General features: G+C 41.7%; 1 protein-coding gene across 1 annotated transcript in view; it reads left to right on the plus strand.

Moving 5' to 3' along the window:
* ST6GAL2 (ST6 beta-galactoside alpha-2,6-sialyltransferase 2) overlaps positions 1–25121 on the plus strand; it is a 52076-nt gene that overhangs the window by 17842 nt on the left and 9113 nt on the right. The window contains exons 2-5 of the mRNA XM_057422229.1: positions 7800–8802; positions 13126–13223; positions 15845–15946; positions 17056–17230. Of these exons, the coding sequence (XP_057278212.1) occupies positions 7857–8802; positions 13126–13223; positions 15845–15946; positions 17056–17230 (1321 nt within the window). The 5' untranslated portion in view covers positions 7800–7856. The remainder of the gene's footprint in view (positions 1–7799; positions 8803–13125; positions 13224–15844; positions 15947–17055; positions 17231–25121) is intronic.

The following is a 25121-nucleotide window of genomic DNA, read 5'->3' on the forward strand; positions in this document are numbered from 1 at the left end:
ACCTTATTCTCTGGGCAGGGATGGATCAGGCCCACAGAAAGCCAGGCTGTGCTGAAGGTGGGCACTATCGTTCCTGGGCACTAGCCCTACCTGTAGATGGGAGCATCTGTGCATGGGTGTCAAGAGACATGCACAGGGTAGAAGAGGGGAAGAAAATATGTGCAGCTATTTTGGGTATTAATCCATTGCAAAGCGCAGTCCAAGGTTACCCTGCCGCATGAGGTGGGAGGGGAGCAAGGGCCATGCTCCACCTTTCAAGAGCTCATTTGGTGCCCCAGGGTTCCCTTTCCCATGTACAGGGGTGGCAGGAAGCAACACATTGACCTGAGAAGGGCTGCTCAGAATAAGGGGGGAAGACGCAGCATGAGTCCTGCTGCTCACCCAGACCTCCTGACTGTTGCAGGAGCATGGTGGCCTTTTTCCCCATCATTTGCTTGGGAGAAATAGGGTAGCATGCTCTGCGTCAGAGACCTCAGCAGGAGCAGAGCTCACCCAGTGCTTACCCAGAAAGAAGGGTGTGATTGTTCCTAGTGGGAGGAAGTTTTGGTTTTAATTCTCAACGCCTCAGTGATGAGTTGTCCCTGCCTCTGGCAGGTGGTGTTTTGCTGTTTCACTAGTGCTGTAGGCATCGTTTCTCTTCATCCTCTCTGCCACTCACCCCTGCCTTCCTGCCCTCTGTGCTGCTCTGCAGCTGGGTTTCCTTCCTGCCTGACCCAGTGTCCCAGCCTCTTCCCAGCCTCCCCCATTCCTTGCTTCTTCCTCCCTGTGTTGGCTTACTTGCATCCTCCTCCTCGGCAATAAAAGTAAGTACCGTAATAAGGTGGTTATGTGTGAACGGAGAATACACAAGTGAAGTGATGGCCATCAGTCTGATCACCCTGTTTCCACAGGACCTTAATGCTGATCAGGTCCCTTGGGAACAACTGCAGTTCGTCTGCAATCTGCAGTTTATGATGGGAAGCAGAGATGGTGGAGGTAACACAGAAAGAAAAACTCGGTAGCCTGATCCACAAGGCTTTACCTGTGTGGAGGAACTACTGAAGTGTAAGAGTGTAGCTAGCCAGGATGGTGTTTGTACAAAGCTGGATCACTCTGTGGTTATCCAGTGGCATACTGAGTTTCACTTTGGAAAAGTGACTTGCACTGTCTTTGTATATTTGCAGTGGTTTCATACTAACACAGATGAAAGTTTATGGTTTTTTTTCCTGGTGCTTGTATCAAGAGACAGTGCTGTGGCAGCTGAAATGCGCCCAAAACCTGTCCAAAACAGCCAGCTGGTAGTTCTGCAAGGACAGAAAAGATCCCTTAGCTGCTCTTTACTGTGTGCGAGGGACTATGGCCAAAGTGGTGGCTTCTGCACCCATGTTGCCTGGTGGAACCAAGGACTGCTGGTATTTGCAGGAACTTGAAGCAGCCTTTGAACCTCTGCATCTGACTGTGAACAGCCCAGGACACAGCAAAAGTATGACAGGAGGAAATGACAGAAAAAAAGGGGTCAGAAGTAGGTAGGGCTGAGTGAAGGTAGTATGTGGCTATGTGAGGGGCTCCTTGAGAGGCTGTCAGGGCTGATTTATGTTGTGAAAATTGCTTATTTTCGGCACGACTGTGTTACGCTTCTGCCCCTTTGTAGTTTTGATTGAAGAGCCTGGAAGTGATTTACACTCAAGTTGCTTTGAATTTCACATACAGTGATATGTAGTACATTTCTACAGAAACCCTCAGTTATAATAACAAGACTGTGGCTGGCTCACAACCAATCTGTAAGTAACAAAGAGTTTTCATGGTCTCCCCTAACCTGAAATTTGGGATGAAATTCTAGCCAGAGTGTAAAATCTTGGTGTGTATCAGAGTAAGAGCCACTGTCATGGCTCATGAGAAAAGATGCTACAGGTTGGGTAGATGGAGCTTGACCCAACCCAGGAGGTGGAGTCCCTGCAAAGCTGGGTTTTCCCTGGCCCTTGATACTCTGCAGAACATTTCCACTGGAAGTGGGAAAGTCTGCATGTGATGGCTAAGAGCTGGTATGGCTATTTTTACTTCCCTCCTGTCAGCCCACACTCATGTAACCTGTATGTGGTCCCTGGGCTGTGCAGGCGGCACTGTGGGCTGTGGGAAAGTAATGGCTGGTTTCAGTGCCAGGCAGCTTAAACTTGATGATGGAGTGTGGCAAGTGGGTATCAGATGCCTAGAAGGTAGCTTTGACCTCCCACTGAAACCCAGAGATTGATGCATCTAAACCCCCATGCTCTTACTGGATAATCTAGGACACGTTCTTTGGCAGAAACCCCACTGAGCATTTCTCCAGCTGCCGGGCTGCCAGCTTGAGTGAGTTTTACTGCAAGTCTCACTATATTTGGTAATTTTCTTACAGCCTGAGCTCCTGGGAATGGGGCATTAGAAAAATAATAATAATAAAAAAAGCCACTCAACACCACCCCTTTTAACTTAAAATCCTAGGTTTTATCAGAGGACCCGAGAACAGGCACACTGCCTGCCTGCATCCCTAGAAGCAAACAAGAACCTGAGACTCTGCTTTCCAAATGCCCTGGCTTGGGACACTTGGCTCATGTTTAACGAGCGATTCAGGTTAGCAATATGATCGTTTGCATATCTCCCAAGAAATTTTCTCTAAGAAGATAACGAAATATAGGTTAAAAAGGCACTGAGCAATACTGAAAATATAAATCCCACTTCTGAGTTGTTTGGCTGTTTCTTCTTTGTTTCAGAAGACATTTTCTTATGTTGCCATAAATAATACTGAATGCAGCCTGACTCCTCTGAAAATAATGTTGAAGGAAGAAGCCAGATTTATTGGGACTAACAAGGAAGTTGTCCAAAAGAGATTCATTAAGTGGGAGGCCTAATCACAGCCAATAAGACAAGTACCCAGGCCATCAACAGACTAATATACATCTTTTGGCAGTCACCACTCCCCACAGTCTTGCCTGTCTGTTGCTGCCTACTGTATGGCTTGCACCGCAGAAATGATGTGATAATGCTAAATGCAATTTGGCACTTCCCACATGAGAGGATGAATGTGTTTCCCCACCCTGGAAATGCAGCCTCCAGCTGTCTTGCCCTCTGCCAGAGGTTTCTTAATACCCTGGAATTAGCTGACTAGGAGATGAAGCAAACTAAAGGAGCATTTGCTATCTGCTCAGGACGCCTAAGCTTTCCATCAAATAAACCCTGGTCTGGTTCTAAGCCCTTTGGGAACGGTTGCCCACAGCTAACATTTGCTCCCCCAAATAACCCCGAGGTGACCTTCCCACTGCAAAGCTGTAGCCAAGAAAAACCCTGTTTAACATAACAGTGCACATCTTAGAACATCAACTTGAACCATCCTGACCTCTGAGCTGCCGGGGTCTGTACAAATTAATTTTAACAATAGACAGTGTTGAAAGGGAGGAATGTTTCAAAGGAATAAAAAAAAAATCTCCCTCATCCATCTCTTCTCATTTAAAAAATAGTCAGGAGGCCTACTTTAGAAAAACTTAAAGTGCTCCTTGTTGCAACACAATGGGCTATATAGGGGGAGGGGGAACATGCTGATTTCTTGCATCGTAGCCTACCAAAATGAAATTTCCCACAAATGGGTGCCACGTTCGAAAGATTTCTACTGGGGAATTGGCTTTATTTCCTCAGATGATGCAAAGATACAAGTGGGGTTTGCCTTTCTTTTTTACAGCTTCTGCTAGTACTTCTATTAAGTGAATGAGCAAGTCCCTCCTTTCTACCCCGTTCACTCATATGTACCTTGCCTCATGTTTTCCGTGGCTTCCATGCAAACAACTAGGCTAGGTAAGAAAAAAAACCCTCTCCATATGGTATCTAGAGCTTAAATCAGTTAATGATTGAAAGAGCCCCTCAGGAAGGGGATACATAGGAAAATGAGATCTTCAGACTCTGGGGCAAACAAGTTTATTAGTCCTGCTGAAGAGGAACCTGGATTGGGCCAAGTCATGGGTATTTATTTTCCCCAGGTACGGACTCATTCTTCTGGTCCTCCTTAGCAGGAGCTGGGACTCCAGGTGTCTCATTGTATGTAAATAGGGAGGGTTATTATGGCAGGGATGGTGAGGTTGGAGACAATGGGCAAACACTAATGAACATTTTAACATTTGTGTAGAATTGCTATAACAGCTTGAAATCTGTATGATGAGCATAGAGGAGATGGAAGTTTCCTCATGAAGCATCCAGTGGACTTCAGTAATTACACCCATGAAACCGCCTGTTTTTATTTAGCCAGTGTAATTCATTATGATCATAATTTCTGGTTTCTTACACAAATGGTTTTCTCTTCGCAATTGAGATGCGTTGCCTCCAGCAGTACAGGGCATGAGCCCAAGCACATCCATTCCCAAGTGGTACTGAGGGAGATTCCCCAGGCAGCAGCCAAGGTATCGGGGGGTGGGCTGCCCTCTCTTCCCAGACATTCCCAAAGCTGGGACCGTGAGGTGTGAGAAGCTGCAGGGGCTGAGGGGGAGAGGACTGGATGCTTAGTGCAGAGGGAGATAAGATAAACTGACGGTTCTCTGGGCTTAGTACAGCTTTCCATACACAGCGTTCAAGATCCTGGGAGGTTGTAGGGGTCCTCTTGCAACTAATACTGTAATGACCTTGAATTTGCTTCCAGCTCAGCTGTACTGCTGGAGGACAAGGCTTTTCTTGTGAGCAAAAAACATTAAAGCAGCACAGAGATTTGCCTGCATAGCTCCGGTCTTCAAGAGATTTGAGTATCCTTTTTGAGGCCCCACTTGCAACAAGGGATTGTAGATAAGCTTCTGCAGTAGTTAATGTGTAAAGTTTTCAGATTTATTCTCAATGGTGCCTCTCCTTTTGCTTGCAGTCTTGACAAATACACTGCTGTATGCTGGTTTTTTTTGTCTTCTTTTACGCAGATAATTTTTTGCTGCATGAAAAAGGTAATTATGTGCATGCTCGTATGTGCACACCATCCGAGATGAATGCGGTTTTATGATCTTGTAGGTGTTAAGGGGGAAAAAATCATCCGCTTTAATTTAAAAATAATTAATAATGCCACTGATTCCTTTTTCAGATTGTAACCTGAATAGAAACTTTCATAGTCTCACACCTTTCTATTTCTTACCAACTTCAGGTTATAAGATACAATAAAACTTGGATAAAATTTGAGGAAAGTGTGAGATTTTGTCATGGATTATCTTTAAATTGCGTCTGGACTTGTTATGTGACTCAGTGGAAAAGTATTAGTGACCTCTTCCTCTCTAGGTTTGACTTCCTGTGAGGTTGTCTGTTAAAAAGATTCTGCAAGATGCTTCCTTTTCGGATCCTGTAAGAAATGTATATTCAGCAGGAGAAACATCTGACTGAGCAAAGACTAACTTACACAGTGGTTTGGAAGCCACGTGTTGAAAAGTGCTGGGGAAAAACAGCAGGGAAAATGATAAAAAGGGATAAAAGCAGTTCAGATGGGCAAAGAATGCTGATTTAAAAATGCAAACCATCTGAACACTGATGAGTGGGCAGGTTGCAATAACTTTAGGGCAGACCAAAGTTGCACAACACTCATATACTGTAAGTTGACTCCCACAGGACACTGCCTGCAGTGATTTGAAACTGGAAGTAGGGGCGGAACGTTGGGGTGCTGCAGAGAGTAATCTTGCAACAGCAGAGTGCAAGTAGAAAATGGGTCAGTTGGAGTAATAGCTTTTTTCCATGTGGTTTGTGTGAGCCAGGCCAAACCTGTGTGAAGCACAGGGTTGTCACATTCATGATTATTTATTTATGTTTCTTTGGTGTATTAGAAATGAATGTGTTTGCAATGAGGTTTGGTCACCCAAGTGTGACATTCTGAATCCTTTCTCTGGACTGTCTTGTGTGCCAAAGTTAGCTTGCTTTTTTTTTAATGTTCCAGGCTTTGGCTACATCGTTCAAGTAGACTGTGTTTGGAAATGTAATGCTGTGGCCTCGCATTCCCAGGAGGTCAGCAGAAATGCTAGCCTGAAGTATCCCTGCTAATACCACCTACGGTTTGTTCTCGCCTCTGCATTGTGGTAGGCAATCTCCTCATTTGTGCTGAAACAACTGGATGTGTCACTGCACTGAAGTGGATAAGGGGCTTGCCCAGTTTAAAAAGCACAATAATGCCTTGAACATACATTTCTCCACCCTAACCCCCTGCTGTATCAGTTTACTGGTTCAGTTTGTAATATTCCAGCTGCATACGCAAGGGTGTTGGCAGTGGTGGAGCCACAGTGCAGAAATGAGGGACAGAGAATGTCTTATGCCAGTGTTATTGCTAGTTTCCTTTCAATGTGAAAACACAGGCTTAGTTACGGCTTCAGCCTAAACTTTGCACTCAGCTTTGATGTACTTTAGCAGCTTGCAGAAAGGTGATAGCATATGGTGACTGTGGTTTTGGTCCCTCCTGATGGTCAGGTATAATCGTGCAGTGTGTTATCAGAGGCATATAAACTGTTTGGCTGCGGTGTGATGAGATGGTGGCTCCTGAGGCGCAGGCTGTTAATGAAATCCAAGCCTGTCCCTGCTCCCGGTCCCTTTTTCTGATCACAGCTGGCTGGTATAAGAGGCTCTTAAGTCTCGCCATTAAGCGGTCATTGAAACAAATGTGGTTAGAAAGAAAACTCCAGAAGGGGCTTGTTCTTAATCCAGATCAGGTAAGTCATCTGTCACTAGGTAGTACAGTGAGTTAGACTACAGTGTAGCAACAGAGACTGATGATGACTGTAGTGCAAGGAGGTGAATGATAAAGGCTTATGACAGGGGAAGGCCAGACTTTGTTCAGCCAGTTTTGCCCGCACCAGTTGGTTAAACAAATGAGTTCATGTAAGGACATAGTGTACACGATGGTTCAGCAATGTGCTAGTGTATTTTCCCTGGAACACAGCCACCTCAGTCAGACTTTATTTCATTTTGGACCATGCCTCCCTCTACTAATGCACAAGATGTCCCTAGGTATAAATGGAATACAGATTTCCAAGTTTCGGTCAGACATTCCCTACCCATGCCCTTTTTGTTAATATCATCACCCTAAAGACATGTATTTAGTTAGTTGTGCCATGCATCTCCCTTTTTTGAAAATGCAAACCCATACACCTTGATGTGCAGACCTGCTTCATGCCACCTCAGTGTGCATGCAGCATCCATAGCAGAGGTACAGCAGTCACTCTTATTTGGGTGTGATGCTGGGCAACAGATAATGTAGTCAGCTGACACTGTGCCAGTTCATGCCAGCTGAGGAGAAGGTTCCCCTCTGACATGCTGGTGTGATGCTCTTCCCTACACCCCTTGATGATATCCCCAGAGGACCACCCTTTCAAGGCTTTGGGCAGAGGAGGGCTGTCCGTCTGAGAGTTTGTGCTCCTTGCCTGGTCCTTTTGGGAACAGGCTTGCTCACAGTCCCACTGCATAAGGACTTCAGTGGCAAAAGAGAAGACAGCTAATATTGCCCCTACTGTGCATGCAGCCAGGCATGGGTTTTGCTTTTGCTCTCTTAATTCTACACTTGATATAGCAGAAGCAGACAAGCACATGATCTCCCCGAAGGCAGGATCCAGTGTTACTGTAGAAACTGGCCACCAGCTTCTTTTGTAGCTAGCAGCTGTCACGGTGTGGTTGTAGCCAAAGCGTGTCACTTGTACAGTGTCTGTAGGCTCTGGAGTTTGTGTCTGCTTCTGAATCCTCCGTGCTACAGTTTGGATATTAATTCTGCACCTTCTATCACAGCATGCTGAGCTATTTCTGAATTGTATCTATTTTTAGAACCATTTTTGATTAATATTTGATGTTTTTTTCAGGTTTCATTTTCTGTCACCAATACTTCAAGGCACAGAGGAGCTGGTAAAGGCATTGCCATGAAACCTAACTTGAAGCAATGGAAACAACTCATGCTGTTTGGGATCTTTGCATGGGGTCTGCTTTTTCTGGTGATATTCATCTATTTTACAGATAGCAACACTGCTGAACCAGTTCCAAGCTCCTTTGCTTACATTGAAACTAAGAGGCTTCTGCCTCTTCAGGGCAAGCAGAGAGTCATCATGGGAGCCATTCACGATCCATCGTTTTCAGAAACCATTGATGGGAATGAGGTACTTCTTAATGAAGATCTCTTAGGTACATTTAAATCTGGGACTGGAAGTATTAAGAAATGGACTGATTTGGAAGATACCTTTAGAAGTGAAGATGAGTTTTTTCCATCCCAGATAGGAAGAAAATCAAAAAGTGCTTTCTACCAAGTGAATGACGATTATTTATTTGCTGCTGGTCAGCCTCGGTCACACAACCACCTTCAAGAGATAGCAAAATTCATCTCAGCAGATGAGGATAATCCAAAAGTAAATATTTTACAGAACAACTGGAGCCATCAGAGAAGAATGAGGAGAAGGAGCACAAAGCACAGGAGAAGCCAGATGCTTGATGAATCTGATGACTGGGATGGGCTATATTCCACAATGTCGAAATCCTTTCTTTACAAGCTTTGGAAAGGGGATGTCTCTTCCAAGATGCTAAACCCTCGACTGCAGAAGGCGATGAAAGATTATTTGAGCACCAATAAGCATGGGGTGCGGTTCAAGGGGAAACGAAACTCCAAGTTGACAGGAGACCAGCTATTCTGTGAGCTAAAAGAAAGGGTGAATGTGAAAACAATAGATGGCAAGGAGGCTCCCTTCTCCACTCTTGGATGGGAAAAGCACGTTCCCCAAATTCCACTGGGCAAATTGTATACGCATGGCTTTGGGAGCTGTGCCGTAGTTATGTCTGCTGGTGCCATACTGAACTCCTCTCTGGGGGATGAAATAGGTGGGTGAAATGCATCTGTTCATGTGCATATATATGTACATGCATGTTGTTCATGTTTGCCTTTCAAAAGGTTCATTCTTCTCAAGCATAGGTCTGTAAAGTCTGGTTGTTCTCCCTCAGCATTACATGAATGTGACCTCATGGAATTCAGTGAAGCTGTTTCCTTTCAGGACAATACAATTGAAAGGAAAATCAAGCCTGGAATCATAATTTGATTTAAAGAAAGCAGTTATGTTTCCTTATCGTATTACAGCTTGTTGTATAAAGGAGGCACTGGCTTCATCAGTTCTGCCATATTTGACATTTTGCTGCAACATGCGTTTATTTCTTCAGCAGATTAGAGCCATGTTCAGGTTTTATTCTGCAAAGCTGTTTCATACCTGTGTATTTTCTTGTGGCTCATAGAAAAACTGCCTCTTGTATTGCTGTCCCAGACTGAACTTTGTCTCCATGCCAAGAAGCAGTAGAGCCTCCTCTTCATCTCCTTCATGAGATGAAGAACTCATGCAAGATGAAGGACTCTTAAGAGTTCAGAGGTGTACAGAATTCAGACTCCTGAGTAACTTCCTGAGCTGAGGTCCCCTGACCTCTTTTCCAAGATTGAATTTAAATGTGTTCAATATCTCTGCCCATTGTTTTTCTATTGCTGCAGTGAGTCAGTGAGGTTACAGGTGTGCTGAGATGTCAACACCTGACGGAATTCCCCACTTCAAGATGGGATTTTTGTGGTAGCTGTTCAGAAAAGGAATGTAGAAGCATAAAATTATTTCCAGTTTGGGTTTTTTCTTTTTGAAAATGAGTGCTACTACTCATGTTATCGTCTCAGTAGTTCTTCATTTTGGCAGTACACGTGCAGTATGCTAAGAGTGCTGAAAGAAGGATGAAATGTATGTCTCAAACTTGCTTCTGGAACAAGAGTTATCTCCTTCAAGCTCTCTTTAAAAGCCTTTTGATGTTCACTTATTAATCCTCCCATCTTCCTGGACTTCACAGCCCAGTACTTGCTTCATTGCACTGTTACCACCTCTTTGACATGGATGGGTTTTCTTTAAATCCCTGGGATATATTAGAACTTCTGTCTTTATCAAACTACAGGTATAGGCTTCCAGCACAGCATGGGTGCCTGGCTGGCCTGCAACTAAAATCACACCAGAGCAATCCCCAAATTCACATGAAGCCCCACTGATTTAGAAATCTTTGGGGTGAAAAAGCTTAATAGTTCCTCCGTTCTCCAGTGTGTTATCCTTGACTGAAACAAAATCTCTCAGCCTTCCTCAGTACATCCAGTTTACACCAGTATGGATTAGTGCTGTACTGGGGAATCCATAGCACATTATATATCACAGCATGCATCATGACATGTTTGCACACTCAGGTGCAGCCTACGTGTGGACTTTGGTGCTTGACGTGATACCTGGGGCCCATATGCTCCTGTGTGTACCCATTTTCTTGTGAGCAGTCTGGGCACAGAAAACTTACGCCATTCTCTGAGGAGGAGCTTTTGATTTAACTGGGAAATTGTCATCTGATGCACCTAAGGGGAGGAGATACTGATTGATAAGGCTTACGCAGACATTTCAGATCTCCTCCTACCTGTTGCAGATTGAAGTGTGTAGGGCAGCACGAGTCACAGGAAGTTTTCTTCTAAGTGTCTTCCAGGCCATGGGCAGGTACTTCCGATTGAGCAGACTATTTGGCTCAGAACTGTGGCAGGACAACTGGATGCTTACAGCCATCCCAGAGGGGCCTGGTGCCAGCCTATGGGTCTTAGTGATCGGTGTGGGAAGTGCTAATATACAGGAGATACCATGCCAGTGTTTTCCACTGAAAATGAAAAATGGAAGCTCCAGCATCTGTTCATATCATGATTCCCATGGGGAAGATATTAGGGTTCCCTGCAGAGTGTGTGTTACCGCTGAGCTCTTGGCTGTGCCTTTCCACCTCCCCTCTACTCCCTGAAAAAGTGAGAAGAGTGACCAGTAAGAGAAAGCCCAGACTGCACAAGATGCTCTTTTTCCCTGTGAATGCATAGCAGTAGAAGACTGTCCTTTCCCAGAGCTGGCATCAGGGCTACCAACTTCCTGGTTGGAAGTCCAAGCAGACCTGACAGTTAGGAGGCACCATGGGCTGCTCTGTGGAGTGATGCTGCTCTGTGAAGTCAGCCCAGGCACTCGTGCTGAGCACCTCTGTGTCCTCAGTCAGCATCATTAGGGAGTGAGGAAAGGCACCCCATGGACAAGTTCTGATTCTGGGGCCATGGGCTGTACAGTCTTGGTTTCTGTGGGCAAAAGGCTTTTACTGTTTATCCTCCCAAAAGAAAAATAAGGTGCAAGAAAGCAGCAGTGCAGAGCCTTTCTCTTCATAGGCCTTTAGCTCCCTCTTCTGTGTTCATATTAGAAACGCAGGCATAAATGTCATTTTTGTTCTGCTTCTTGCCCTCATCCCTCCCACCCCCTGATTGTTTTTTTTGGATAAAACTAGGCATAGAGATACTATGCAAGTACAGCAAACATTCCCACTGTGATCATGCTATTTACTGTGAGACCCAGTTATTTTGACATCATTGGGAGGTAACAGGGATCTATGATCAAACCGCATACTTTTTTATATCTTTAAAATGGTTATCTCCAATAGGATTAAAATTAGTTGACTTAAACCCAGCTATTATCAGTGTTTGTTAAGCTGTGTCCTGATCGTATATTTTATGGTGAAGAAAAGGTTTTTGGTCTTGGTATGAAGAACTAGCATGGGGAATGTTGGACATGCAGCACACTGTCTCTCAGTTAAGTTGTGAACCCTACCATTCCCATTTCCCAACCCAATTTCCAGTTCTCAGTCAGTGGGTTATAAAAAAGTTATCAAATTCAAGTACAGATGTCTGTTCTTAAATTCAGAAGCAGTTTTTAATTACAAACAATCTTTGTTTCTCTTCTTCTTCTCAAAAAAGGTGGAGTACCTGAAACTTTTATTGACTTCATGTCATCTAGCCCCTACACATTCAAGATACTTATATTTAGTCAGATGAAGGCAAGGTATTGAGGCTAGGGTTGTCCCTGCATAGAGACATAGAAAAAAACTTCACTCCTTAGTTTCTGAGGAGTCAGGGTCAGTAGACATTTGGCAAAAATCTCACTTTTTGACACAAAATGTTCAAGCAAGCAAGTACAGCTGAAACTGGACTGACAGTTTCATGTTACATGGTGTTTTCTTGTCTGGAGTACAAGTGTGGAGTAAGGATGTGAAAGGATGGAAGATCCCAGTTTGATAGAATAGAATAGGCCCAAACTCCATTGAGGTGTGTTGGTTATCTTTGGAAACTTCTGCCTGCTCCATTTTTGAGCTACAGACAACACATTTTAAGTTACTACAGAGAAACAGCTGTATAAACTACCTGTGAGTTAAGGCGTTACATGGCTTCAATCGTATTTTCTGCTTTCATTGATGGAAGGGATAAAAGTAGGCTAAATAGGGGTCTCTTGACAGGGAAGTGTGGTTTGGGGCAACGGATATAATTTCTTATTCTCCCTCTCCCTCACACCTTTTGGGTTTTGAGATTTCCTTAAAAGAAGCCCTGGGAGGCTGATTATTTTTATCCAGTTGAGGCTTGCACGTAGCGTCTACCCTTGACCCCTGCTTAACCTAGAGCTGCTTTCTATTCTTCATGACTCCAAGGTCAACAGCTCATGAGGAAATTTTGACACGTGAGCTTTGTTAGATCTTTGCTACCAACGGATCCTTAGGTTCTGCATGTGAGCAGGTTTGTGGGCTCACTTCCCTACAGAGACTCTTTAACTTATACTGATCTTGAGAATAAGTACATGGTATGATTAATAGGTTTGGGGTAGTCTGAGATTTTCAAGTATTACAAAATACTGTGAAACACAAGCTTATAGTTAAGTGTTGGTATTCATTCAAATGTGTAATTAGATATCCTGGCAATTAACATGCTTTTGCATGGGATAATTTGTTACAAATTTTGCAGTAGAAATAGTGAGAAATTGTGTGTACTGGGTGTACTAACAACCTTCCCACACCAAGTTTATCCAATTAAGAGAAATACTGGAGAATTGCAAGCTAAATTAATAGATGATTCTTAACTTTTTTTTTGCTGGATCTTAAGAATGTTATTAATGTGTGGCAGATGCAGGATTTTCCTTTGCACATAGTAGAATGTTTATCATCCTTAGAACATCAAGATTAGGAGAAATGTGTAAGTTTTATATTAGTTTAGGTAATTTGGTTTATTTTTATACACTTACTTACATTTTTTATACTGCTCTGTATTGCCAAGGAAGAAAATTACCCCCTCATTTATGCTCCTAGATTCTCATGATGCTGTTCTAAGATTTAATTCTGCTCCAACACGTGGCTATGAAAAAGATGTTGGAAATAAAACAACCATGCGAATCATTAACTCTCAGGTAAGATCTTCCTTTTGTGAATTCAAGTCAGTGTTCCTTCTGTACAATATGACATTAAATTAATAACTTCTGAGAAAGTGTTGGGTTATTTGGGAAACAGCTAGTGGTTTTACAGTCATGATGTGGAGCAGGTATAAGTTCTTCCTACAGGGATGTTCACACTGATGTCAGTGTAGAATGATTGCAGTAGTTAACTTGATATCCTTGTTTCAAAGAACTGGTTTGTAAAGCTTCTCGTGTGTCCTAGATCTGTAAAGGCCCTGCAGGATGCCAGAGCCATCAATACAGAAGACCTTCACCACACTGCCTCCAGGGCCTTCACAAAGCCTGGGCTCTGGGGATCCCAAAGCTCTTTTATCATATTCTCCAGTTTTCCAATTATTTCCTCACTGGAAGGCAAAAGAAATGGGAACTGAGCTGTCCTAATATGTAATTTTAGACAAGTCATGATTCTTTAAAAGTTTGAAGTGTACTAATAAAAAAATTTAAAGTACACTGGATTTTACACATAAAGTGAGTTTGTTATCTGAATGGAAACAGAAAATGGGGTTTTCTGCTTATGGGCGTCCACAAATAATTGTGCATTGAGCTACAGGGACACCTTATGGTTGAGAGTAGTTTTTCAATTTTGAAAAAAAAACCTATTGCCTGAACTCTGAACTTGGGCAAACCAAACTTCTTTCCTTTTAGGCAAAGCAACAAAGCCAAAGAGGAACAATAGAATTATTGTGAAATTTTATGACGTATTGAATTGCTGAGTTTACTAAGTCAGTACCACAGAATGGTTGGTTGTGTAGCATGCTCTTGTATGAGAGCAAAATTTTAATTGACTGTAATTCTTATGAAATTGTTTTTTATTTCTTCTTTGAGTGACTACCCATGCAAAGTCCGTCCTTGGTGGGTGTGTTCTCTGTGTGTGTACGCTTGCCACTGCAGAAAGTTCACTGTCATTCCCTTCACACTTGTTTCATAGCTCTTCGTGAGGCTGCGAGACAGACTAGATCTTTGAAGTGATCTGGGTTAAATATGCCCCTTTCTTTACTCAGAGGAAGAGAACAGAAATATCTTACTCTGGCCTTAGTGCTAAAAACAGCGTATTGGAGAACATGCCAGGGCATGGCTAAAGTTCAGGCCAGTTCAGCTCACACAGCTTCCTCACATATGTTCGTATTCCCACCAGTGTTCTGCTCCTTCAAAGAGGTCAGAAGCCACCCATGATAAGAAACTGGCCTGTTTCCAGGAGTGAAATATGCACGTGCCATTTGATAAAAGTTGCTTTCCCTATCAGTACTGAAGATGGGTTACCCATACAGGTTTACTCAGCCTCCTTCTCTCCTCACTGTTGGAAATTCCTGCATTCAGTTGTTTAAGGACTAGAAGGAAGCCAGTGCAACCATAACATATTGTTATTCCAGACAAAACTCATCTCATACATATGAATGCAGACTCACTAAGAGTGAATAACTGTGTGGATAACACCTCCAAAGGACTCTTGCTTACTAAAAGGCAAGTAAGAGCTCCTTTGTGGAACTGAGCTTTTAGAAGCTTGACCTTTTAGTCTGTTTACTCTGTACTCTCAAAAAAGGAGTTTACGTTCTCAGGCGAAAACTGCTTTGAGAAATGGAGCTGGGGAGATGCTGATGGCAGCACGACTAATTCTGTTCATGTAGAAGGCTGATAAAAAGTCATTAAGCTCAAAGTTTATGGTAGGAAGAATATTGCTATGGCAACAATATTATTTTTCTGAAGAAAAATATGCATAATCAAATATGGCTCATTGGATCCTAAAGGGAAATGAAAATTAGTATGAATTTATTTGTCTGGAATGTTGATTAGTTTAACAGCTGGAGCCAAATTCACGCTGTTTGAACCAATGCTGAAATCGTTCAGTTCAGTCTTGCCTGAGATTGGATGCACCAGGGATCAGAAAGATCTGGCTAGGCGTGGAGGGTATGGAAAGGGATGAGCCAGCAGGAATGATGAGTAAGCTTCCAGTGGGGCAGCAGGATCAGGCAGAGTACCAGGAGATGCAAGGAGTGCCATGAGAGCAGTAGATCAGAGCAGTATGACAGTTTCTTCAAAAATAGCCCTGTCACATATCTGTTCCAGAATAGTTTTTCTAGGTATACCGGGTTTTACAGTCATGGTGTAGTTTGCAGTTTTGGAGCTACTTGAAATGAGACTGACTTGCTGTTGAAATGAGAAAGCGACCAAAAAGGTGTGGGGGCAAGGAATGACATTATCCATGGGGGCTGTAGCCCTTCAAAGAAAGAAGAGGATCTTGCAAGTGGTCTGAAATACTGTAGCTTTTGTTTTCAAATTCCAGAATACACAGTGGTGTTGATATACAATTATGCGTATCTCAAGTGGTCCCATCACATCCCTCACAGATGGAGAGTAATTTAGCATACTGCTACTTCAAACTGTCATGAGTGCTGTTTATGGCTGAGTTCTTCTTTATGGTTTGTTTTTTTTTAACAAAACTCTTAAAATTGAGCAGAATTAAAGCAGGACAAACAGCAGCATGGGAAGGACTGTTCATTTCAGAGAAAGATTCTGCCATTTTTTCTGGATCCCACTTGCTTTTCATGCTGTGCAATTCTTTACATTTGTGTTCACAGATTCTCACCAATCCAAACCATCACTTTGTCGACAGCTCCTTGTACAAAGATGTTATCTTAGTAGCCTGGGATCCTGCCCCCTACTCTGCAAATTTGAATGTGGTAAGATGTCTGCTTGGACCTTTCTTTGCAATTGGTCTGAAAGGACTGGAGAAAATTAATGTATTTAGTACGGGAGTCCACTGGTTCTCACTTGTCACAATGAACACTGAGGTCTGTCTTTATCCAAGGAGTGGGGAATGTTATTACTGCAAGAACTGGTCAAAATTGGTTTACTGGTCAAAAGTTTTGTAATAGGCAGCATTTGTACAGGAACGGACTGCACTGAGATGCTAGGATAAATGATGATGTTGGCGTTTTTTAGATAAAATATTGCTATTTTCACATAACAGTGACTTTTCTGGGTTTGCCAAGGAGGGAACATTGCTAGATTTCAGATGGAGTTTTCATCAGAAAAGGTGAAGAATTGCATCCATTTTTCCCCACCTTCCACTTTCCCTCCCAGACAAAATACAACACCCTAATGAAAGTCTGTCTTGGCACCTTCCCCATTTCTCAGGCCTCCTCCCTATCAGTCTTCCCTTCGTGTCCACTCCCCCACAGCCATCTGTGTCTCATCATCTGCCCCCTCACTGAGAGCTGCAGACATCCATCTGGTTGTCACTGGGGGAGTCTGTGCTTTGGCTGGTGCTGCACCTCCAGTGGACCAGTTGATCTGATGGTTCTTGGCAGGGGAACCTTGGAGCTGAGCGGGCTGCAGAGTAGAAAGTGAATCTTCATCTGCTGAACTCCCTTAGCAACAGATGCCAGAGGCTGCCTGCCTCCTACACAGGCTGCTGTCAGCCTGCCTCACGTGCTGCTGCTGCTGCCTCCATCAGGGACAGGGACACGTTCAGAGAATGGGTCACCCCCACACTGGGTATCTTGTGTCAAGGCTTTCTGAACACCTTGCTTAACATGGGCCTGTGAGGGAGAGATGGGGTTGGCTCATCCCACTGCAGTGCAATTGTGTATAGGGAGTCTCTGATTGAAGAAAGGAAACAGAATAGCCCAGAGTGAGGACTGGCTTGCTAGGAGAAGAATCCACCAGTGCAGACTGCTTTGCTACCTTTCCTTCTGTTCTGAAGAACCCAAATGTTACTGTACATGTAGTGTTCAAAACACATTTGATACTATAGGATTTTAAATAAATACTACTTTTTTTCTGCCAGTGGTATAAGAAGCCAGACTACAATCTGTTCACTCCCTACGTACAGCATCGCAGGAAGAATCCAAATCAGCCGTTTTACATTCTCCATCCGAAGTTTATATGGCAGCTCTGGGACATCATTCAGGAGAACACTAAAGAGAAGATACAGCCCAACCCTCCTTCTTCAGGTTTTATTGGTAGGTGTATCAGAGGTGGGCATTAGACATGTTAGATTAAAAGAAAACTTGAAAAATTGTGAATGTGCGCATTGCATGAGGGTCAGGTCCATACACATGTACTATTTGTTCTTGGTACTCCATACAGAAACAGTGACTAGCTAAATCACACAGTCTGAGAACAATAAAATAACTGGGTGAATTTAATGCTCTTCTTTCTTGCCCTTCACATCCATGGTACGCATACCATACTTACAAAGCATACATATATCTGTGAGAAATTTATATTATTCCATATTAATTTATCTGCTGAGAATCTACTAAATTCTGAAGTTCTTCTTCAGGATCATAGAGCAGAGATGCATCAGAAAACAAGTGGAAACATGTGGCAGATGATACAGAGAGGATGAAATCACTGACAGGCCAATCAGTATTCCCTACACAGATCAAGGGATGAGTTTGGTGGGAAATTGGAGCAGATTGCCTAAGGAAGTTGTGAATGCTTCATCCCTGGCAGTTTTGGTTGGATGAGACCTTGCATAACCTCATCTAGCGGAAGGTGTCCCTGCCCATGCCAGGCAGGCTGGAACTAGATGGTCTTTAAGGTCCCTTCCAACCCAAACTATTCTGTGATTCTGTGATTCTGATTTCCCATGCCCTGCTTCAGATTCAAGTGGTCAGTCTGAAAGTGCCCAAAACATCACTCTTCTTCTTACACTTGAAGGAGTAGAGTTTGACTGTATTTTTTTGGTCCTTCCTTAGTATTTCTTGGGGGATAAGTTGGCACTGTGCCTGCAGTGCATGCAGCATAATGACTTACCTGATCCATAGCAGGTCCTGATCATGAACGTCTGAAGGATGCAAGTAGTCAGAAAACCAGGGCTGAGACAGGATCTTCCTTGCTCATGCTTCTAGAGACACGGGGGGCAATAAAGCTCCAAATACTGTCTTCCATTTTGAAAACTCCCATCCTTTCTTCCTTGACGTTGTTATACTGGTCTATGTATTTGCTGCAGTCAGAAAATGCTCTTTTATTCTGTCTGAAAGCAAAGATACCTGTGATTGCATCCAACATGGGAAAGCAGTTCTTAGGTTGTCTCTGTATGCAGTAGTGGCATTCCAGGATATTGTGCAGCCCCACCAAAGGTGTTAGGGAGGATGCTGAAGCTCTCAAAGGGATGACCGTCAGACTGTGGGAGGTGCCCATCGATGATATGAGGGGGTTGTGCTTACCTGGAGCATGAGTGGAAAGAGGAGGCCTTGTGGGTTGGAGGAGGATAACTTGGCAGTTGATTATTTCCTGAAGTGGGATTTTTGGAGCCTGCTTGTAAAAATTCATAAGAAGACTGCTCGTGTGGAATGATCTCACCAGCTGCATTCACATTTTGCAAAAGCATTTCTTAGAGTAATGAAGTTGTTGATAAAAATAGGTTAACAGCTGCTGATTGTAAGAACAGTGAAGAGGATCATTGTGCTGTCAATCTGTACTTCTACCATATATAAGAAACACTTCAAAAGCTTTCTTTGAAGAAATGGAGCTAATTTCACTATAAGAATAGAAAAGTAGTCTTCAACCCCAAATCTAAATGTTCCTGACAAAAAATATTCTTCAAGCAGAGAAAGCTTTGAAAATACCACATTAAGCAAGCAGCAACATTAACAACAAAAGCTGTATAGATAAATATACTGTGTGTACAAATGCAGATTTGCCTCCTTCTCCTCTGCTGGGGATTTTATTTATATTGTTCTTTTTCAAAGGATATGCTTAGACATCGTGGTAATGCTATTGTTAGCTTTAAGAAAGCTAGGCAGTAAGGCAGGCTTGTTGGGAGTCATATCCACCTCATTTGATAGCTAGCTACTGTTCTGATAGATGCATTTGAAATACTTTTTTTTAGGGAGAGGCTTCCTATTTTGATAACATTATTGAATGGATGCCTGTGCATTGCATGTGTAACATAATAAAAAACTAGGAGACAGCACAGAAATAGCAACTGCGTATTGTCAGAGGTGAAAATAAAGGGCAAGATAAAGCATAAATATACAATGTAGATAAGATTGGCAAAAACCTGAAAAGTCACATTGGTCTTCAGATCAGGTATCACTCAACAACTCATGCAGTAAATAATCTAGTTGGGAATGAAGATGGCAGACACAACTGAGTGCACCTGTAAGAACGGTGTATCCTGAATATTGAGCTTCTACTTGATTCTTCTAAAATCTATAAAATTATTTCTTATAAAGTTAATAGAAAGAATGGGTAAGTTATGGCCATCATAAAATATGAGTGTCTTAATTTCAAGAAGACACAGGGAAAATGGTTTATTAAATGGCCACGCTGCTAATACTGTTGTGCTCAAAACATCTATATGAAGGAAGATAGACTGTTAAGTAGAGGGTATGAATTTTCACAGGCAGAGGGACCTATAGCCCTGAATCTAAGCTCTTTATAGCATGGACCAGCATGACTCTAATCACTTTATTCTAGTAACTTATTGTAAGTCTGTGTGCAATGCTCTGTGATTAGAATGAGTGGAGACTGTGCAAGGATCTGGTTTGTCTTTGTCCACGTTTACACCGGCAGAAAGTTAGGTAGACCTCTGTGAGCTGTGGTTACTTGTGGAGGAAGAGCAGCAGTTCCTAAGTTCACTGTTGCTACCAGTAATGGGGAAAAGATAAAAAAACAAACAAGCAAACAAACAAAAAATGGTTCTGGGTGAAGTGAAGCACTTTTATTTAAAGCTTTTTTAACCTTCTGTAGTCCCAGTCTACAAAGTTGGAGAAATGTATAAATTAAAACATGGAAATGACAGACTTTTTCCTTTCAGGAATGTCAGGAATATTTTGGGGTGGTCTTAGACTGTTTCTTCAGTAATTGCTTTTCTCACCTGGCAGTTTTATCTGTTTCTGCCACTTAGCATTATTTATAAGAAGCTGAGTCTTTCCAAAGGGAGGATGCTTGGTGGAATGTGTTCTCATGGTGCTTTGCAGCAGTGAGACAGCATCCTTCAGCAGTGATTGATGTCAGGGGAATCATTTAACACTGTTAATAGCTGTATTAAAGTACTTAAGTCACAATGTTATTAAGTCTCTTGGAAAAGGGGCCAGTGGGTCATTTATGAGGAACAGGTAGTCTCACATGCTGTGACTTTAGGGGAATAAGTGAGAAGAGGTAGCACCTTTTCACTGGTTTCTCCATTGCATGGGAGCTAGGAAGATTTTCTGCACGCACTTTGGCATATGGGATGCCCTGACTTGGCATAAGCTCCTCCTGGAGCTTCTGGCTCCCAAAACCCTATGCTGAGGCGAGACAATAGCATTGTGATGGCTGGTAGTTGGGGTGAGGGGAGTGCAGCACATGTGTCAACTGTAAAGGAGGAGAGAGGAGAGGATGGGGAGAGAAGTGTGGCAGCATTGGTGGTGCTCTGCAAATTGTGTACACAGTAAGGCATAAGTCTGTCCCTGCTTCCAGTCTCTTCTGAAATGATAACACACACACTATAGAGGTTTAAAGCCAGGTGAAATGAATATTACCCAGTAAATATCAGCTTCCTCCAAGATTAGACTTTCTCCATTCTTCTGCATCAGGTTCTAACCTGTAGATGATCCTCTCTTTGTTTTTCTTCTACCAACTCATGGAAACCCATCTATGGCCAGTATCAGGCTGCACCTTAACACTGCATGCAGACCCACATCTCACTGCAGTCTTTTCTGCTAAATTTGTTTAAATTTTAGCATTGTTTTCTACATGACTTAGTGATGGGTATGAGTTCAGGACATCATTGAAAGTAGGCTGAACTCACTGTCTTGTTAGATTGTGGCCTGTTTGCTAGGTGTTACTTCTGGGGTATACCATGTCTAGGAAGGATTAACATGTCACAAACAAGTCACCCTTTAGTATGCTGTTTTCTACCTCAAAGGTTATTAATGACCTAGAAAACAGAGACTGGGTTTTGGTTTGGTTTTGGGTGGGGTTTTTTTTTTGGTTTTTTTTCTCGCGGGAGGGAAAGGTTCTCTAGGGTAAAATAATTTATTTTAATCTGGGAGTCTTTTTTGGCTTGTTTTGTGAGTCACCAGTGTGGGCTTTCCCTGGCTTGTAACTTTGCCTTATGTGACATGTCATAGCTTAGCTAATGTCACTCCTCATTATAAACTGTTTGCTCTTTGACTTCCTAATCTAATCCTTAGATGAGCTTTGCAAACCCATTCTTGTGTATCTTTGCATCATTTCTGCAGCTGCCACCTTCAAGCTTCTGAACAAAACTCTGCACAGTATTACTCTCTTGCATTAGCATTAGACAATTGCCATAGTTAGTTTTTGCAGTTTAATTTGTTGGTTCACATTTGGCTGAAAATTGTATATGTTTGTATCACAACTTTGGTCTGTTCCATGTTTTTTCAGAAGAAATGCAAACATCCAGACCCCAAATCTTGAACTTGGATTCCACTGGCAAATCCTAAATTAACAGTTGAGAAAACGTCACTGTTCTTAAAGAAGGATTTGCTCTATCTTTTGGCATCAGAAATAAGTGTTACCTCTTCACTTCCTACTAATACATTTTTAACTGCGAAGTATGAACTCAGTCTTCTTCCTCTCTTTTGGAACATACCAATGCTGAGTTTTTAATTGAGGCTGAGTGCGTATATATCGGCAGTCTCTATTTTTACCACTCTTCTGCAACAGAACTGTTCCTACACCCTCCTTGGTAGCCTGTGTAAACAACCTAGTACTGACCTTACATTTTTGTCATCTGAAGACTGAGGCTAAAACTGTTTCCTTGAGTTTCTCAAGAGCAGCATTCTGTGCGCATTAGATGGGATGGTACATTAGCATTTGGAAAGTTTGCAGGCTTTGTAGTAATGTCTAGATTATATATAGGCTTTTCGATGAAGATTTTGCTCCTGTCTGTTATTTACTAACTGGATTTGCTATTAATTCTTACTTGTCGTAGTCCACCAGTACACCTTGCTAGCTTACGTCTTCAGATGTGTATTTACTTGAAATTTGCATCCATATACCTTTATACCAAACAGCTTTTGTCTTTTTAGAAAGCTAGTTGAAAGCTCTGACTGTGGTATTATATTGTCTTTTTTTTTAATTCCAAACCAAGACATAGTCTAAAAATAATATTTTACATTATCTGTGTAGGTGGTAGTCTTTGCTATGTGTTGTAGCTTTTACCATAGCATATGAACCACTGAACGCAAAATAACTAAGCCCAGATGACTTTATTGCTGGGAAAAAGAAAGGCTTGTTTGAGGCTTTGCAGTTGACATTACAGATTTAACAGTTATGCATCATTAATAGTTGATAACATTATTTTAATCTTCATTTGCATGCACTGAGACAATAGTACAAGCAAGACTTATCATTACACTGCAACATTAGCAGATCATTGTATGACTAAACTTAAATTTAAAATGGCTTCAGAGAGCATGTTGAATAGAACAATGCAGCTGATCTCTAGCTCAGCTTAGAAAAAATACACTTGCATGATCTGAAAGAAATAATTCCACATTATTAAGAGTTGCCTTTATTACTGTTACTTAGCTGTTTGCCAGCAGTTGGTGAAGGAACAGAATAGTGCTTACTCTTTGCAGCTCAGTTTTGTTCAAGTATTACCACAAAAATAAATAACTCCAAATACATCAGCTTTAAATTCTTCTTATTCTAATAAAAGGACTCTTAAATTTGACCACCTCCTACCTCCTGAAATACAGAGGTAAAAGAACAAACTCTCCTCTTACAGCACCCCAAATCACACACATATTTGAGTAATACATTTAAAATTATATGATTACTGGTCAGCATTTTCCAGACTACGTTCATATTTCAGAATATACTACTGTGATTAATGTACACTGTTTTCATTCAGCATTAAGTGATAAATATGTCATTTTCTAGGTCGTCTATATAATGAGAGTGTCTATACATTAAAGATGACAAGTACCACACAATTTACTAAGCTTAGGCACCAGGCCATTTGGTGACAATTAAATTCCTTAATAAATATTTGGTTTTCTTGTGGTTAGTATTCTTCATAGTTCATGAGCTAAACAGAGGTAAAAGAACCCTTTTTCAGAAACATAGTATTTTAAAAAGCCAGAGCTACTTTTACTATATATTCCAAAGAATATATAGTAACATTTGGCCCAGTTTCAAGGAGTGACAGGTTTTCCTCTTGTATCTTAAATCCAATCAAGAGAGACTTCTGTAGAAGTAGACCAGCATATAGAAAACTATATGTTCTGAATGCTTTACGTTTACTTGTAATGTTTTCAAGTGCACAGGTTATCAAACATAAACTTATTAGTGTCCCTATCTAAATTCTTTTCTGTGAACAAATTTGTTGTGTGTGTGAAATGAGACACATTATGAGTACAATAATCAGATTATGTGTATTTGTTTTCAGCATATTTTGTTAAAATGAATACTGAGTTCTTGCTGAATATCTGAATTACGCTTACTATTCCAGATGCTTGCATACAGCATCTGTTGTATTAGGTATATTAAACTATATTTTATTTACTTGTAAACTAGAGACCATTCTTTTTTAAATTAGTATGCTAACCACAAAGCTTAATTGTATTGTACAAAAGATGCATGTTGAAAATTCAAAATCTCTTGGGTCATTAAAATTGCCAAGAACAAATTGAAAAACATTTTCTCCTTTTGATTAGAATCCATAGTACGTGTTCATTTGTATAAACCACCCATGCAAGGAATTTAATTTTAATTTAATTCTGGTTTAAATGTTTTCAGTGCAAACTGTGAAAGCTCAGGAGTTTATTTGTGCCAACTGGACTGAGTTTAAAACATACCCAACACTTCTGACACCACAGATATCTGCCAAACAGGAAAAAAAGTAACACATCTGTCTAAGGATTTGAAATAATAATATATAATATTTTGAAATACATAATACTTCATCATATACAGCATCTAATATGGTACTGTTATATCAAACTTGCAGGTTGACTGCTTCTCTGACAGCCACATCATTTCTTTGGAATAATATATTTAAAAATATTTTTTCAAGACTATTCTATGAGTCCCTTCCAAACCATTCTATGATTCTGTGATTCACAATGCTTATTTTGTCTAATGCGGTAGTCATGAACATTGCCATTCAACTATAAAACGTTCATAGAGCATAGCTGTGAATGATCTACTATAAAACAAATTTTCTCCACACAGGCAGAATTATTTTGCTTTTTTTGAATTTTCACAGTTGTAATCCAAATGTGACTTCTGAAAATCCAGTAAGGGCATTAGAATTAGTGACCTATACAGAAATATCTTCAGTTGTGATTTTGAATGCATGGTTGCACCAGTCAACACTTGCCAAAGCTGAAATCATGCCAGATACCCTAACATCTTCCTTACTGTGTTAGATTGGATATTAAGACCTAAAAGTTTTAAAGGTTAAGCAACAGATCTGGAAGAGATCAGGTCTGATGGCCATTTTACACCTGCATGCTGTGCCACCCAGGCTTCCCCTACAGTCAACAAGGACACAGGAACTTCTAAGACATTACTTGTATGATCTATTTTTAAATATCTACTCTGGGATGAGTAGACATGTGCTGCTTCCTTAAAAGTGCATACTTTCATCTAGGGCAGCAAAGGAGCCTGTGATACCTGTCTCAGGTGTGGGTAACTGCACCAGTGGGCACATTTGGTCAGAAGAATCACACCTCATTTTCATTTTTTCTTACAGTGCTCCTGGAAAAGCCAGTTAGATTATTTTTTCACAGAGCTCCAAAAGCGTCTGACCTAGGAGAATGGCAGAGGAGGTGCTTGATACCAAGAGCCAGACTCTTCAGTTTCTGCCTAGCCACTGGAGAGGAGCAACACTTACAGGGAACAATCTATCCTAAATATAGGTGTCCTAAAGTATACATCTAAAAT

Source organism: Pezoporus wallicus, unplaced genomic scaffold (genome assembly GCF_028554395.1).
Source record: "Pezoporus wallicus isolate ANWC-B61680 ecotype Strahan unplaced genomic scaffold, APGP_CSIRO_Pwel_v1 contig_5785, whole genome shotgun sequence".
NCBI classification, from domain to species: Eukaryota; Metazoa; Chordata; class Aves; order Psittaciformes; family Psittacidae; genus Pezoporus; species Pezoporus wallicus.